This window comes from Haplochromis burtoni, unplaced genomic scaffold, assembly GCF_018398535.1.
Source record: "Haplochromis burtoni strain Fernald_Lab_line unplaced genomic scaffold, NCSU_Asbu1 Contig_1031, whole genome shotgun sequence".
Classification (NCBI taxonomy): domain Eukaryota; kingdom Metazoa; phylum Chordata; class Actinopteri; order Cichliformes; family Cichlidae; genus Haplochromis; species Haplochromis burtoni.
Window position 1 is genome coordinate 22,009 of NW_024583392.1, and position 17,447 is coordinate 39,455.

The following is a 17,447-nucleotide window of genomic DNA, read 5'->3' on the forward strand; positions in this document are numbered from 1 at the left end:
TTCCCATTATTTCCATGGACAGTTTCCAATATGGAATATTTCCAAAATTCCCAAGCTTAACTTACCATGGAAATTTACCGGAAGTTTTCCGCCCCTTTGCAACCCTATTTATAGCTACTACAACGCAGACTGATCAGTTACATCTATAGGCCATTCATGACCATTAATAACTGTTCAGTCAGTTCATTTCGCTGTGGTGTTCTTTATTAGGCTATGCCAGAGTTAGAATTGAGCACACCGAGTAACCATTGCAAATTGAAATGGATCAAATTTAAAGTCATGCATGCAGCTGTCACGCTAGAACAGGGGTGGGCAATTCCAGGCCTCGAGGGCCGGTGTCCTGCAGGTTTTAGATCTCACCCTGGGTCAACACACCTGAATCACATGATTAGTTCATTACCAGGCCTCTGGAGAACTTCAAGACATGCTGAGGAGGTCATTTAGCCATTTAAATCAGCTGTGTTGGATCAAGGACACAACTAAAAAACCTGCAGGACACAGGCCCTCGAGGCCTGGAGTTGCCCACCCCTGCGCTAAAATAAAGCTTAGATTTCAAGGGGGCAGCTAAATAAATATAAAACAGCTTCTGTGTTTGACTGAGGCTGCTTGGAGAGGTCGTCAGCCTTAGCTAAAGCTAAAGTTTTTTAGCGTACTGCTGTCTTCATATTGTCCTTTGCTTGCAGAGATTTAATCCAAATTCTTTGAATGACATGTTTATATGTGATGCAATCTCAAAATCTGACTTGAGAAATACTATTCTTATATTGCTTAACTTCACAACTTTACTACAAGGTATAGACTCCACAGGATGCTCTCAAGTTTGTTAGTTGTGAGAACAGCAAGGCAAAGCTTTTCAGGTCTGTTATAACCCCTGTCCCAGCTTCTTTTTAAACAGGTCAGTGGCTTCAAATTCAGATAGAACATATATTTTAAAAGAACACATTTCTCAGTTTTCCAACTCTGACACCTTGTCTTTGGACTATTACACACACAATTCAAATGATTTCCAAATCACTGCAATTTGATTTACATTTTCAGTGGGACCACACATTTTCTGGAAATGGAACTGGACTTTAAAAATGGCCTCAACTACTTGCAAGACCCCTAGAATTATTCCACAAAACATGTATCTGACCTGTCCACCAGCACTAGATCATCCCTGAGCAGAGCACACTTGGCCTTAGGCCACATGACACAAACAAGGCTGCCAGCATCCAGATCTTCATCCTGGTGGAGAGCATGGGCCAGCTGGTTCACTGTCTGGAACCACAGACAACATAAGAGTCAGATATGAAGCTTCCTTTCCACACAGAGTCGACTTCGTCGGCTTTGCTCACCTTTATGTTCTTCCTCTCCTCAGAGCCTCCAGTGAGGATGAAGGCCTCATTCCCATCTGTGCCCTCCACCCTCAGAAAGCAGTTGGTAGTGTGTCCTATCCCAGATGGCAGAACCTTGTCACACAGCATGGCATTGATTACTGAGCTCTTCCCATTACTGGTCCTGAAGAACACGTAGCAAAGCTGTGATCAGCATCTCACACAATTCTACTTCGAGTCATGAAATAAACTCACACTTATTTTAAGTGTACATACCTTCCAAAGAAAACCACCTTCATATGGCGGCGGGCTAGAACTTCTCCAATGCCGGTCACCTTGGCAAGATAACCCTGGACCTCCTGGACCTGCTCCTCCGTGGCAACCGGGTCTAGCTCTTCACTTTTGTATGCCTCTAATATGTCAAAGTCATCAGGCGGAGGTTAGCTTTTCATGCTGAAAGTTATCATATTCATTCAAAGTGATTTATGCCACCTTCTCAAGATCAAAACACAAACCTTCAATGACAAAAAAGGCCTGACTGAGAAAGAAGTAGTATGACGCTGGACAGATCACCTCATTCAAACTCTGTGAGCACTGATGGCTGTAGCATGAACAACAGAACACACACTCAAAACACACTAAGCAACCAGCCACAGATTATCAGAGGTTTTGGTTCAGGCGTGCGGGGGCTGGAGGTGGGGGGGTGGGGTAATCTGACAAAGAAGATCTTTGAGATCTTTTTTGTCTTTGTCCAGACATGTGCTTGCGTTCAACATGATCTTACTGCGTTAATTGGATTTCCTGTGTTGTGTAGTGCCGTATATCAGGCTTGTGCTGATAAATTTTCCCTGTGAACTTCAGTGTGCCTCGACTATAAGCCACAGCTCATCGTCTGCAGGATGTAGCACACTCACATAATTCAGTGTGAAACAGACTAGGGTTACGACTATCGATTATTTTAGTAATCCATCGGTTAATAGAGTAATCGGATAAGAAACACTTTTTTTTTTTTAAATTAATGAGTCTAGTCCCCCCCGCCCCCTCTGGATTTTGGGGTCTGATGCTTAGGTCATAAACATGACACAGTTGATCGATCAATCAATCAATCATCGATCCAAATGCATTTGAAAACTGAAGAATGTGCTACTTCTGTGGCCAGCTGACCTTAATGAATGCAAGGGTCCCTCTTGTCTTTGTGTCTCCAAGTAATGTTCTGACTGTACTACGTGCCCACAGCAGGCTTAAAGCGTCTCTATGACAAAAAGCATGCAGGCTGCTGTCATGCTATCTGTACTGCGGGGAAATAAAATAACAACAGTCTATCCCAGCTGACAGCACAAAGGTTACCTGGGACTGGCCAGCGCATGGTAGCAGGATCAAAGATACAAGCTGGGAAAGCACTGCAACACTGATAGGTATGGCCAAGTGGTTTGGACAGAGTCCAGAAAAATATCAATTCAAGCAAGACTCTTTACATTTGTGACTTTTACGTGTAGTAAAGTGGTAAGAGTGTGTGTTCGGTGTTGTAGTACCTTCCAGGAAGGAAGCACTCTCCTTGATGTAAGCCCCCAGCTGCTCAAAGATCCCGTTGATCTTCTTCTTTGCTGTGACAAAATGTTTAAGCGGTGATGCGTTCACTTCCGCCATGATTCTTTTTTCCTTCTTGCTATGAAATGGGTTGGTGCTGAGTCGTGGAAATACCAGAGACATGGCACTAGAGAGATAAAACATCACAGACACGCCCAGTATGTTTAGCAAAAGCGACACATTATTCAGTACAAGCACATTTACTTTCTTACTGCAAACTGGACTGACAAGCTGTCTGAAATAGGAATTCGGCCAATACTCGTCTAATAGTGCACTGCATGCTAGCCAGGGGTAGCCTTAAAAGACCATTTCATTGGTGACAGCCTATTATTTGTTGTAAACGAAAACTGTTATCTTTACAATTATCATTATCACACTCTCTCACACCATTTTTCTAATAAAGAAACCAAACCAACCGTTGAGGCATGGCTTATTGTTGATAAAGTCTTAACATTTATTACCAAACATCTTCATTCATATCAATAATCTGTCAATTTTCTTACTCTAGGCATCTTTCCTCCCAAACATTTGACATAGAGAGGTCATTCCACATCGAATCAACATGACAGCAATGGACTGATTTAGGCAACAGGCTGGGCAGAAAATAAATCTAATTACATTTTTCTCTTCAACCTGCAGGGGAATCCACAATTTTCAATCTAGAGCCATCATTTGATCCTCAAATTGTAGGAAAATGTGTCCCCTTTCCCACAAGGTGCTCCTCAAAGGCAACAGATGTATACTTTTTGATCTGGAGGTATTTGAATGAAAGGAGTGCCATTTCAGTGCTTGATGCAGTTCTATTATATTTAGATTGGTTTAAGAAAAGCAGAAAGCAGCTGTTTTTCACTCTCTCTCTCTTTGAATACATTTTCACAGCACAGAACACACATGTAAAGCCACTGTTTTGCACATGTCTCAACTCTGTATATTTTTATATATTTTATTTATTGTTTACTCTAATTTGTAAAATATGTGTATACACACACACACACACGTAGAAAAATATTTAGTATACACATCCAGAAATGCATATACTATTATATATTGTACATATATTTATTAGTTTCAGATGTAGCCATTCTTGTATTTTGCTTGTTTACATTATTGTATTTTGCTTGTTTACATTATTGTATTTTGCACAACTCTGTTGCTTGTGAAGCTCACACACAAGAATTGCACTCACATGTACTGTACCAATGTACCTGCACATGTGATGTGACAATAAAAGTGATTTGATTTGATGTAGAGCAACTTCTTCTCTTGATCTCTAAAGCAAGAAGATACCATTTACAGTCTGGGTCTTATAAGCCTTTTAAGCACCAAGCCAAATAATGTTGTCACTATGGTAACTTTGCTGATGTTCTGACAGCTGATTATCTGATTTATTTAAATATTATCATTGGCCAACACTCTGCTCTGAGTGTTTTTAAGCACAGCCTTGTTTCCCTCTCTCAGACTAATGGCTCCTAAATGTAAAAAAAGACCAAATTAAAGGGTCATCTTCAGAAGGAAGAGGATGGCTACACAGTCCGTGTCTATCCTGGGACAAGGAGTAAAAGTACTTGGGCGTCCACATCCACAACAGGGTGAAGTGGATGACCAACAAAGCCTGGAAACAAGAACGGAATGAGAAGCCCCCATTTGCTAAGGAAGCCGATATCCTTCAACATGGGCAGCAATATGATGGAGATTACCTGTCAGTCAGTTGTGGTAAGCTTACTGTACTTTTTCTTTGCCGTCGTCTGCTGGGGCAGCAGCATCAGAGCTGGTAAAAGTAACACACTGAATAAACTTACTAGGAAGGCTGGCTCTGTGATTTTAGAACCTATAGAACCTAAATAAACAAGCAATATAACAAACAGCAAAATACCTAACATCTAAAATGTATTTTCAAAAGTTACAAATAAACTTTGGATGAAGCATAGTACAAATAATAAGTTAAAATAAAGAAGATTTAAAAAAAAAAAAAAGTGCCCACTGTGAAAGACTGTAGCAGTCACTGACCTCACAACTGCTATATCTAAATCAGAAACAAATTATCAGCCTCGAACCACAAATGAACACTAAGCAAGTTTCTTTTATCATTTTTAGCGGCACCCCCGCTATGTGAGTGCGGGTTTATGAGAATACCGACAAAGATGGCACTGCAGATCTATGAAAGCTTCACCTCATCCACGCCCTCATCCACGCAGAGTCAAAACCAGCTAAACGTGCTGGTTGCATCCGTCACCGCCCCTGCGACCTTTCACACAGTGCTGAAGATAATATTGCAGCAGTGCCATCAAGCTCTTCTTAATGCTGCTTTTAATATAAACACATATAAAATAGAAACACTCGGCACGTTGCGCCAAGCTCTTTTAACACTGACGCTTTCCTCATCTTTGTGCAAGATAATCTATGTCATCAAGTACTCCGGCTGCACAACCTCTGATTAAGCTTCTGTTTCTCATATGTTCCTCCATCTTTGTTCTTGACCATGACACAAAGTCCTGTTAACAGTCTGGAGTAGCTGCTCAAGGATAAATTACGAGCTGACCTGTCAACCAACTTCGATAGAAGCTAAGGCTAGCTTCACTAACAACTTGCTAAGTCAAAGCCGTGGGTGTGCCTTACCGTGGATGGAGTCGTTCTTCACAAACAGTCCTCTTACATTGTGCCCCCGAGGCTTCTGAATACTCTACAAGTCACCGAGCTCCCCACGACCCCACACACCTGTACGTTATACTGATAACTCAAGTTAGCTGCTACTGCAAGGGGCGTCTCCGCGTGTTCCAAGGACCTTAAAGCACTGACTTTGACTGCGTTGGTTTTTAGTAAACCCCAAAGACGTCAAACAGTATACTTTAAAGGTTGATCTTTATATAGTTTCCCAGCGCACACTACGTTCCAGCATTGTGTCGACTATTCCGTTTACTATCTGCGCGACCCGCTCTCTTCTTTAGTGTCAATGGCAAACAGCTCTAAGGTGGAATACCGCCACCTGCTGGATTGGAGAACAGCTGTTGCGCCTCTGGTGGCACGAGTAGCAGGGGCGTGGCTTTTAGCTAATGCTTCCTGCTACCCATGAACAAAAATATTTGTGCTTACAGTATTTTGTGCTCTTTTCATAAAGTCTGTAAGTTTGAATGAGTCGTCAGTACTATATTTTAGAAAAAGAAATAACATCAACCAGAGACAGTCTAGAGCAGGGGTGTCAAACTCAAATACACAGTGGCCAAAATTCAAAACTGGAACAAAGTTGCGGGCTAACATTAATATTTATTGAAAAAAAAAAAATCTTCCTCCAGATATGAGAATGAATCTTTTCTTATGGACCCAAACAAGTTTTGCTGAAAAACTGAATATGGAACAAGCATAGCTTAATACTAAACAATATATATATTAGCTGTATAATACCAGTAGGCATACCAAATAGTAATTTAGTATGGCTTCGCGGGCCAAATGTAATTAGGCTGCGGGCCAAATTTGGCCCGTGTGCCAGAGTTTGACACCTATGGTCTAGAGAAACCCACAGTTACTATCATTATCAGAATGATCTGAAATACAGGGAGTGCAGAATTATTAGGCAAAAGAGTATTTTGTCCACATCATCCTCTTCATGCATGTTGTCTTACTCCAAGCTGTATAGGCTCGAAAGCCTACTACCAATTAAGCATATTAGGTGATGTGCATCTCTGTAATGAGAAGGGGTGTGGTCTAATGACATCAACACCCTATATCAGGTGTGCATAATTATTAGGCAACGTCCTTTCCTTTGGCAAAATGGGTCAAAAGAAGGACTTGACAGGCTCAGAAAAGTCAAAAATAGTGAGATATCTTGCAGAGGGATGCAGCAGTCTCAAAATTGCAAAGCTTCTGAAGCGTGATCATCGAACAATCAAGCGTTTCATTCAAAATAGTCAACAGGGTCGCAAGAAGCGTGTGGAAAAACCAAGGCGCAAAATAACTGCCCATGAACTGAGAAAAGTCAAGCGTGCAGCTGCCAAGATGCCACTTGCCACCAGTTTGGCCATATTTCAGAGCTGCAACATCACTGGAGTGCCCAAAAGCACAAGGTGTGCAATACTCAGAGACATGGCCAAGGTAAGAAAGGCTGAAAGACGACCACCACTGAACAAGACACACAAGCTGAAACGTCAAGACTGGGCCAAGAAATATCTCAAGACTGGTTTTTCTAAGGTTTTATGGACTGATGAAATGAGAGTGAGTCTTGATGGGCCAGATGGATGGGCCCGTGGCTGGATTGGTAAAGGGCAGAGAGCTCCAGTCCGACTCAGACGCCAGCAAGGTGGAGGTGGAGTACTGGTTTGGGCTGGTATCATCAAAGATGAGCTTGTGGGGCCTTTTCGGGTTGAGGATGGAGTCAAGCTCAACTCCCAGTCCTACTGCCAGTTTCTGGAAGACACCTTCTTCAAGCAGTGGTACAGGAAGAAGTCTGCATCCTTCAAGAAAAACATGATTTTCATGCAGGACAATGCTCCATCACACGCGTCCAAGTACTCCACAGCGTGGCTGGCAAGAAAGGGTATAAAAGAAGAAAAACTAATGACATGGCCACCTTGTTCACCTGATCTGAACCCCATTGAGAACCTGTGGTCCATCATCAAATGTGAGATTTACAAGGAGGGAAAACAGTACACCTCTCTGAACAGTGTCTGGGAGGCTGTGGTTGCTGCTGCACGCAATGTTGATGGTGAACAGATCAAAACACTGACAGAATCCATGGATGGCAGGCTTTTGAGTGTCCTTGCAAAGAAAGGTGGCTATATTGGTCGCTGATTTGTTTTTGTTTTGTTTTTGAATGTCAGAAATGTATATTTGTGAATGTGGAGATGTTATATTGGTTTCACTGGTAAAAATAAATAATTGAAATGGGTATATATTTGTTTTTTGTTAAGTTGCCTAATAATTATGCACAGTAATAGTCACCTGCACACACAGATATCCCCCTAAAATAGCTAAAACTAAAAACTACTTCCAAAAACATTCAGCTTTGATATTAATGGGTTTTTTGGGTTCACTGAGAACATGGTTGTTGTTCAATAATAAAATTATTCCTCAAAAATACAACTTGCCTAATAATTCTGCACTCCCTGTAGCTTGTATTTTGGCATTTTTAGCATTAGACTGGTTTTACAACAGCTTCACACACACAGTATTTTAACAGTATTTAACAAACCAGCTTACAGGTGTTGTGCTTTAATTTAACAATCAACAAGACCCAATTCCACATTACTGTGAACAGCTACATTCACCTACACCAAATGCCAGATGTGTTATTCACTGAGATAGACATGTCAGAATCCTCACCATGGAGATCTGACAGGATGTATGATCATGAAGTGCCAGCAGATCATTCATGGAAATCTTCTCTAGACCTCCAACATAGGCCTGCTCCAAGTAATGGAAAAATCTCAGCACTATAAGAACAATGTGAGAGCAACCTTTGTTTTGTGAAATGTTAGAAGCCCTGAACGCCATCCTCAGATAAAGCAAAGAGGCTTCTGATTGCTTTTTACAAAAGTTACATTTACTCATGTAGAAAATTTAAAATATGTACAATATAGTGCAAATGTCTAGAGCTACCTAATTTCTTTATACACTGCTAAAATAAATAAATAAATAAATAAAAGAAAGAAAGTCAAAGGAGCTTGCAAAGAAAAGCGTCTGGAGAAGTCCAGACGCTTTTCTTTGCAAGCTTCTTTGACTACGATGACCTGGATGACTGAGAACCTTCACAGACATAAATAAAAGAAACACATTTTATGTAGCATCAAGTCAGTTAAATTTCTGAAATATTTATCTGGTCAGTTAAGTAGGAGAGGGAGCTATTAAACAGTTTCAACTGCTTTGGTTGCACTAGAGGGGCGACAATGAGACAACTCTCAAAACACTAACGGTTTTGCAGGTCGGGCCACTAACTTTTTTTTTGCCCATCCTAGTCGCTTCTGACTGTTTTTCACTAGTTTTGTATTTGTCTAGGGTCAGTGTCACTATGACAGCTATCATAGGCTCCAGCCCCAAATAGAAATGCTGCACCTGTAAGAACCTCCCCCCAAAACATACAGCTCAAAAATATTAAAATGCACAGATGCATAATTTAACAATCTTCTTGTAGAGTGTGAGTGTGTGTGAGAGAGAGAGAGATAGAAAGTGTCTGTATGTGTTTTTGTCATGAAACGTACTTAAAAATTAGGGGGGGAAGCCGCAATACAGCACAACACAGGGCTGATATGGTACTATGAGGTCTTTAACTATGAGATCTCGTGGGAAAACCAAAATGCATCATTACAAACCATCTGGGAATTGTTAGTCTGCTTTATCGGGAGCAACAAAGGTACATACAGGAAGAAGGTGCTTTGTTCTGGACTATTTGAGAACACAGAGCCTATATGATCATTCACAGCTAGTTACCGCATACAGATCTTGGCACATCTATATTACCTTGCTGCATCCCAGAATGCAAAGCATACTGGCTCAAACTTGTAGTGTACACTTGGTAGTTGGTTTGACTCTACATTAATATTTAATGTATTGACAATAGTCATATTTTAAAATGACATTTTGATGGGATTAACAGAAATATCTGAAAAGCTTCTGGCTTTAAGGCCACAGATTCTGCCTTCTTATGCTTGTATTTAAGTGTAATTCACTCACTAATAAAAAGTAAACTAAATCTGGTTTAAAAATAATCTATAGGTAGCGTCAGCATGCAGAAGACCAGCACAGTTACTATCCTATTCACCTTGTTTCTGTATACAAATACAGCTTACATGAAGGTACTCCAAGTCTGGTTAAATACATATACCCCAACTTTGCAATTTGATTTCCATAAAAATGCACATAGACACAGACAGTGTAAATCTAAAGATTTTATTTTGTATGACTTTATGTTCAGATAATTAGAAAATGACAACTCCTTTTCTTGTCACAGTCTCCTAGTCTATTAAACTAGAATATAAATCCCTAAAGCAAAAAGTAACTAAGTTTAAGGTGGCTAAACCTGCACTGGACTGGCTCTCAAAGCCGGGCTAAATGCAGGCACCACAGTCATTAGTGAGGTGAAACCTTGTTTCTGCCCTTCTCCGCCATCAGTCTGGAGTGCGTTTGATCACATTTGCCATAGTTGCTTAAGCTACCTTTCCAGGGTGTACCCCGCCTCTCGGTCTACGGTAGCTGGGATAGGCTTCAGAGGCCGACAGAGCAGCGAGCAGTGCAACCAGTTGTAGTCACAGCTCAGGTGAAGACCATCTGTGTTTGCTGGCAAACTTTTCAAACATACATTCTCAAACAATTATGCCAAATTTGGGACAGCCTCTCTGTGGCTGTCCAGCTTATTGTTCTTCACACGTATCGTATGTAGAGTTCCATACGACTGTTGATTTTGTTTTGTGTTCTGGAGACTTATTAGATTTTTGATCAATCTGCTACGCTCACTGTAGGAACATTTATTTGGAATATTCCACGTCAGCACTCCCTTCAATTTCATCTCAGCATTCCAATAAAGAGTTGTGAAATTCCTTTAGACGGAGGCCTGATCCCTAACCGAAACAAGTGTTAAACAGGCTGAGGCACGAGCAGTGAACGCACAGGCTGTAGCATCAGCTGCAGCAGCTAGCTTCAATAAAAACTACAGAACTACAAAGTACATGTGCTTGTGACAAAAATAAAACTACACAGAGAAATTTCTCTGCAGTTAGATGGACAGTTTCCCGTCTCATCTGAGGTAGTAAATAAGTAGAAATATCATTAAAGGCAAGTACAGAAATGACTCTCCAATATAGCACTCAAACCCACGTGTATACGCAGGCCGTCAGAATGACTTCTGAATAATTCCCCTTCTTCAGTGCTAAAAACTGCTTCATGTTAAAACAATTTCTAATGATTGCTGCAAAAGTTACGTGACAATGTAGAGGTAGAAGGTTTGAATTATGTCTGCAACTACATAAAGAACAAATCTACCTTTAAAGTTTCAATATAATGGCACCAAAAGAGTCCAAACAACTAAAAGCCAACAGAAATAAAGCAGAAAGCCACAGTTCCAGGTCTGAGGTACACATCAAATTCAAACTTTTTGAGAATTGTCCTAAGTGCTTCAACCCAGTCACGAGATTAGACACTCTTAGAGAGGCACAACAGTAGCATTTTAAGACAATGTGAAGCCTGGCACAGTGCTAATTAGAGGGGTTTATGAATGAAGGTTGAGGAAAGAGTCATCTAAATGACTCCCTCTCTAAAGATCACATCAGTCACTTCACACCAGTTGAAGACTTAAAACCATTCCACCAGCCCTGACGCATTGGGTGAATGTCAGGTAACTGGGTCTGTTACTGGAGGCTTCTTGTTTTCCTGTGACACCATCCACTCTTTAGCTGCTTCCCCGTGTATCAGCAGCAAAGGTGAGACCAGGACAAGAGGGATGAGGGTGCTTATAGTGCTAATTTTATCAGATTCACAGAGTCCAGCACCACAGCCACTGAAGAACGGTGTTAATAGCAACAGTGAAATGGGTAGAAATGCTCCACGTGGATGTTCGTGCTCGGTTCTAACAGTGCTCACATCCAGTGGTCCAGTTCAGAAAAAAGAAAACACAGGTAACAGGGTGGAATGTGAAGCTTCCTTCTGCTTAAATCAGTTCCCAGCTGCCCCACGTCAGGTCACGAAGCCAGGGCGGCCACCGTCCAACCAATACTTTCTACCATTTCCAGCAATCCCTTGATTCACATGTGTACATTTAAAAGGTTTCTCGTCATGCTGTGGTCATTGCAGCAGCAGCCGCCAATGAGAAAAATAATATTAAGCTGACTTGAAAAAACACACCCAAACCTAGAAAACATGGGATCCAGTGGTTTGTTTAAATATTCCCCATAAATATGAAAGTAACAGATTTTTCTCTGTAATACTGCATCCTGTTCATACTGGCCGTTAAATGACACCTCAGTAATGTATTTCAGCCTCCTAAATGTCCATATTTTGTTTCTCCCTGCTAGTCTGTCCAGAGTGGAGGCCACTTTTCAGCCCCTCTGGGACAGGCTCCAGCAACCTGGACTCCGAGATGGTTTAAGAAACTGAATAGATGGAGAGCAAACTGTGATTCACCCAGTTGCTCTTCACAGGTAATCCATTGCTGCAACTCAAAAACAGAAATATTTGGAACAAAACAGGTAGTACTGCACAATGAGTTCATTTTGCTCTAAGGAAACTTTGTCTTATCAGTTCCTATTGTGTCAAATATTCTGGTTCAGAGTCAGAACATTTCGAAACCTGTTTCCCCATCGGTAACAGTGGAGCAGCCCCCCCCCATGTGTTTTGGCATGTCTTCGGTGAAAATAAAAAATAAAAGATTTATGACTAAATGTCCCTAAGCTTCTAAAAAGGGACTGTGTTAATGGTCACAAAGCTCATTCTATTTCATTTGTGCTTCATTTCCAGTAAGATGGATGAGATGTTTGATCTGACAGACATTTGTACAGGGTTGCTGAAACTTGAAGCAGACAAAATACGCTTCATTTTGAAAGACAATAACATGTGGATACATCGTATGGATGATGCACGGCATTGACAGGAAGCTGATCCAAATGTCAAACAAACAGGTGCTCTGAGGCTTAGTCTTTTCGGTAGTGCTCACATCCACCTGAGTAAGGAAGGTGTCCGTTTCTCACAGATGACAGGCTCAGTGAGAGCAATGAGCAGCACCCGTATGAAGTGCATCTACTGTTTCTAGATGGAGAAGTACAAGTATATTTTGGTTGCAGTTAAAACATCTACACCTTCTTAAACATTCAAGCTTACTTTAAATAATGAGGTAATACTGCTGAGGTGATTTGTTGCGTTCAACAATATCTAAAACAAGACATCTGTTTTACAGTAAAGACGCCGTTCCTTAATTTGACTATTTTCATGAACAAAGACATCGAGCACTGCGCGGGGACAGCTGCTTACTGCTGAAAGGCCTGGTAGTAATGAGGTAGGGAAGTGGATGTGCTCATAGCAGGACTGCTGTATGCCTGAGGTAGTTGGGTGTGGTTGTGGGGCCCAGGGCCCTGTGGTGCATTAGCCTGCGGAGACTGGAAGAAGGTGAACGGCCCTGGAGCCTGGGAGGACAGCCCGGTGGAAGAGGATGGAGAGCACGCGGTGGTGGTGGTGGTGGTAGTTGGATAGCTCATCACTAAGCTTCCCATCCCCATGTGAGGGCTGTACGGTGGCAGGCTGAAAGGTAAGAAGCTCAGCAGGGGTCCCAGGTCCATGTTAGTGGTGCAGGACAGCTCAGCTGAGGGCACAGCAGGGCTCCTGGACATCAAGTGTGGGTCACCACCAGCACTCACCCCTTCAGCCAGAACGTCCCTCTGAGGGGAAGCAGAAGTAGAGGTAGAGGAGTTTACTGCACTCAGGTGAGGCGCGGGGGCACTCTGCAGGTCCAGCAGGAAGCTGTCCACGTCGCCACGAGGATATGAGGTAGAGCCGTGGTGCTGGTACCGTGGCATGTTGCTGTAATGCTGCTGCTGCGGAGATGCCGATGGTGCCAGGTGATGATGGTGGGGTTGGGAAGACTGAGCGGGCATGTGGCGAGCCACACCCATGCTTGAGGACAAGGAGCCTTGAATAAGGCCATGAGGTTGGCCCATGCCAGGGACAGGACTGGCCATGTGGTACGAGGAGTACATTTCCCTGGAAAAAGTCTCCATGGGCTCCTTGGAGACAGAGGCCATCTCAGTGGTGACTGGGCTGGGCTCCTCTTTTACTGGGCACATAGTGGAGGGGCTCGGTGTAGCCACAGGAGTGCTGGAACTGCAGGGTGGCATCAACCCCGTCTCCTGGGCATGGCTCTTCTTCAAATGGCGAGTCAGGTGGTCTCTGCGGCCAAAGCGTTGGGCACAGCGCGGACACAGGAAGTCACGGCGTCCTGTGTGCACCACCGCATGACGGCGCACATCCTTACGTGTGTAAAAACGGCGGTCGCATCTCTCACAGGAGTACTTCCTCTCTCTTACTGGCACCACAACATTAATGCTTCCCTCTGACGGTGGAGGCCTGTCAATATGGCCACCCAGGTGCTCCAGCAGGGAAGGAGCGACATCTGAGCAGGGCAGGGCTGCTGCAGCACTGTGAGCTGCCACGAGGTGGCGTCTGTAACCTAGCTGGGTGTTGTACTGCTTCCCACAGTCCTGGCAGTGAAAAAGCTGCCGAACGGCAGGATGGCTCTCCTGTGGCTGGCTCTTTAGATGGTCTTGCTGGTGGAACATGGTCTAATACAATGGTGGGTTTCGGCTGTGCTGCTCAGGGACTCTGGCCACGAGCCTGCGCTGATAAACACAAAACTCATGAGGAGACGGTACTATCAGCCCACGGAGTTCGGATCGTTTGTTAAAGTGCACGATAAATGCTAAGTGCTGTCTGACAGTCTCTTGCAGCAATGACTAGAGGTCTGTCCTGCCTTACTGGGGCAAGCCTGTGTCCAGCACTTGGTTTCTGTGACAGCAGCTGCCATAGCAACCCCAAAAGGGCTGTTGTGATGAGGAGCTTTGGAAGCTGAGACTGGGTCTGTGTGTTTCCTGAGAAATGTTCTTGTGTTGGCCTGCAGTCTAATTTAGCATTCAGTAGCTGAATGACAGGAAGCCCGGCATCTTCACAGACCTGCAAAACAGAAAAGTGCAGGAAAATGCGTCAGTGTGTTCACATGAAACCTCTGGGCTTAGATGGCGTGCTGCAGATGTCACATGACAACTACAACAACAACAATAATAGTAATAGTACCACTATATCACCAAAAGATGGTTCTCTCAGAGCTCAAACACTTAAAGCTACAACTGTTAAGTTATTAGACTACTGTTCTCGTTTGTACACACGCATGCACAGAGTTATCAAAGCAATTAAAACTGTTTTCTGTTTAGCTGATACATGCCTACTCGTGTATGCAGTGAGGTAATCATATACATGACATTGGCATTTGTCTTTCTTTACTGTGCCAGAATTTTAATAGTTTCAGAACACAAAAACAGGTAAATTATTTGTGCCAAAAGAGAAACAGTTTAGACATGAGCTGCCAGTAGAAGAAGGTTTGAGGGTTCACCTTTATTAGAGAACACATAGTGATAGCGCATAGACTAGACACAAACGCAGTGAGCGAGCAGAGGGCGACACCCAGCAAGGAGGCTCTAGTCAGGCTGAACGAGCACTGCTGCATCTAGCCATGCAGACATTTCTGCATATTTGCCATTCAAAGACACGTGTATATGGTTTATTTTATGTAATATTAAATACTGAACTGTAAATTTTCAAGAAGAAATTTTTTATTCAGGGGTTTCATAAAAGCCTTATTTTTAATATATTTATTACTACTTGGGAGAACGCACGAGGTTTAAGTCAATGTCAAAGAAAACTAAATAAACATGCAATCTAAACAAAATGCATCTTTACTCTGTCTTTTTGGAAGGCTTTTTTGACTTTTGTTTATTTCTGTGTGTTTAAGTGTACAAGTGAATGAGTGAGTTTGTGTCTGTAAGCCCATAAAGAAGAATGTGGTAGCTCCAATGAAGGGAAGCAAGCATATCAGCATTCTGAAGTTTGCCCTGTGCTTTGATGCAATGTTTCTGTGCTGTTGAAAACAAGACGTTATGATAGAGTAGACATTAATATTTACTGTCCAACCTAAAATCACTCAGTTCAGTGTGTATATGAACACAATTTAACTGAGATAGTATTTTATATTATTTCATTTTCAATCTGGAAAAAAAAAAAAAAAGACATGAAAACCTTGAAATAAATTACACGCCGTGCCCCATTTTTTTGCCCGTTTGCTTCCACAATAAGACGGCTGACATCAGCCTTCAGCCTTCATCTTCTGGATGCTTACTGCAGATTTTTCTCTGTGTAAAACAAAGAGCGGTGGATGGAACAGCTACAAAGTTTGCTTGTCTTCATGTCGGAGTTTGTTGATCAGGTGCTTTGATGAAGAACTTGGTTAGTTTCTGCCAGCAAAGGTTTTAATGGTGATTACGGGAACAGCGCTAGTGTTTTGAACACGAGAAACACATTTTTTTTCACTCAAGCTGATATCACAAAGTATCAAAGCAAAGAATTTGTGTCTAAATTTTTTTTATAATTAAATTATTCGAAATACCCGATGAATCACTGCGGCCCTAGTTGCATGCCCACGTGAGGTTTTCAGACAAATTCACGTCGTGGTAGTCTACCATGACCACTGTGACCTGGATGACTAAGAACCTACACTGACATCTTAGGGATATTTCATTACAATGTTTTTGTTTTTGTTCAAGTTTTCTCTTTCATCCCTCCCTCCTTTTCCATGGTTTTCTTACTTCTTTCACTGCACCGATCACCTGTTTTCCTACACAGTCACAAACCACCCCCCTAATTTTTACACATCGGCATGGCACAATCACACACACACGCACTCAGTGTCAGCACATCCACTATTGCCTCACAGACAAGTACGTACATGCTCCATCCATCTATTCTCTTCCACTTATCCTTGCCAGGGTCGCAGGGGGGCTGAAGCCTATTCCAGCTGTCCTAGAGAGGAAGGGTACTCCCTGGACAGGTCGCCAGGCATCCGCAGGGTTAACAGATAGAGACACACAACCACTCACACTCACACCTATGGGCAATTTAGAGTTTCCAGTTAACCTATCCCCACTAACTGCATGTCTTTGGACTGTGAGAGGAAGCCGGAGCGCCCGGAAAGAACCCATGCAAACATGGGAAGAACATGCAAACTCCACACAGAAAGACCCTGGCTTGATGGTGGAATTGAACTCACTGTTGCCTCACACCTCTTGGTGTAACAGTGCAAACCACAGTGCCACTGTGCTACCCTTACTCATTTCCATTAGTATTATTATACTCACAGTACATTCATAATGTAACAATGTAATATATCACTTGTTCTTGGGGGCGACCTCAACTTGGGACTAATTGAAGAAATGGACAGGAGCAAATTCTGTGTCGATAAATTTTTATAATTGATGTTAGGGCTGCACGATTAATCGTTAGAAAATCGCGATCTCGATTCATACTTATGTGCGATCTCATTTCCAAATGACAACGATAAAAAAAATTTTTTAAAAAAATTTTTTTTAAAAAAATTTAAAAAACGACGACGACTGTACCGCATTTTCATCCGGGACGTACTCTGCATGAAAACAAGCGCTCACTCTTCCTGCTCAACAAATGACAAGGGCGGAGCCTTATACCACGTGATACAGAAGCTGTGCCGTGTGATGCTAAAATTAGCAGGGAAAAAACAACGGAGAGCACATCAGGGATGACGAGAAAGTGACAAGAGAAAATCCGTCCCGGTCAACCACCCAAACATCAATAACGGTAACCTTATACAGCGCTTCCCTATACCCGTCGAACTCCCGCAGGCACAAAGAAATTACGGAGGCTATCACTTATCACCTGACCAAAGATATGGGTCCCATCAACACTGTGCAAAAACGAGGGATTTAGGAAAATGATCAACACCCTAGACAAACGCTACACAGTGCCGTCCCGCAACTATTTTTCTATTGTTGCACT

General features: G+C 42.5%; 2 protein-coding genes across 3 annotated transcripts in view; both read right to left on the bottom strand.

Moving 5' to 3' along the window:
* Positions 1-5,869, bottom strand: part of mfn2 (mitofusin 2) — a 27,557-nt gene extending 21,688 nt beyond the window's left edge. The window contains exons 1-6 of one of the 2 annotated variants that reach the window (XM_005951581.3): positions 5,520-5,869; positions 4,601-4,671; positions 2,849-3,030; positions 1,593-1,728; positions 1,338-1,500; positions 1,136-1,260 (exon numbers count right to left, since the gene is read on the bottom strand). In XM_005951581.3, the coding sequence (XP_005951643.1) occupies positions 1,136-1,260; positions 1,338-1,500; positions 1,593-1,728; positions 2,849-3,026 (602 nt within the window). In that variant the 5' untranslated portion in view covers positions 3,027-3,030; positions 4,601-4,671; positions 5,520-5,869. The remainder of the gene's footprint in view (positions 1-1,135; positions 1,261-1,337; positions 1,501-1,592; positions 1,729-2,848; positions 3,031-4,600; positions 4,672-5,519) is intronic. The other variant, XM_005951580.3, reaches the window with a different exon arrangement.
* A 2,765-nt stretch (positions 5,870-8,634) lies between these two features.
* On the bottom strand, positions 8,635-17,156 carry LOC102292687 (zinc finger protein PLAGL2). The gene has a single exon (XM_005951582.2). The coding sequence runs from the start codon at positions 14,147-14,149 to the stop codon at positions 12,845-12,847; it is 1,305 nt and encodes a 434-aa protein (XP_005951644.1). The 5' UTR covers positions 14,150-17,156; the 3' UTR covers positions 8,635-12,844.
* Positions 17,157-17,447: the final 291 nt, after the last annotated feature.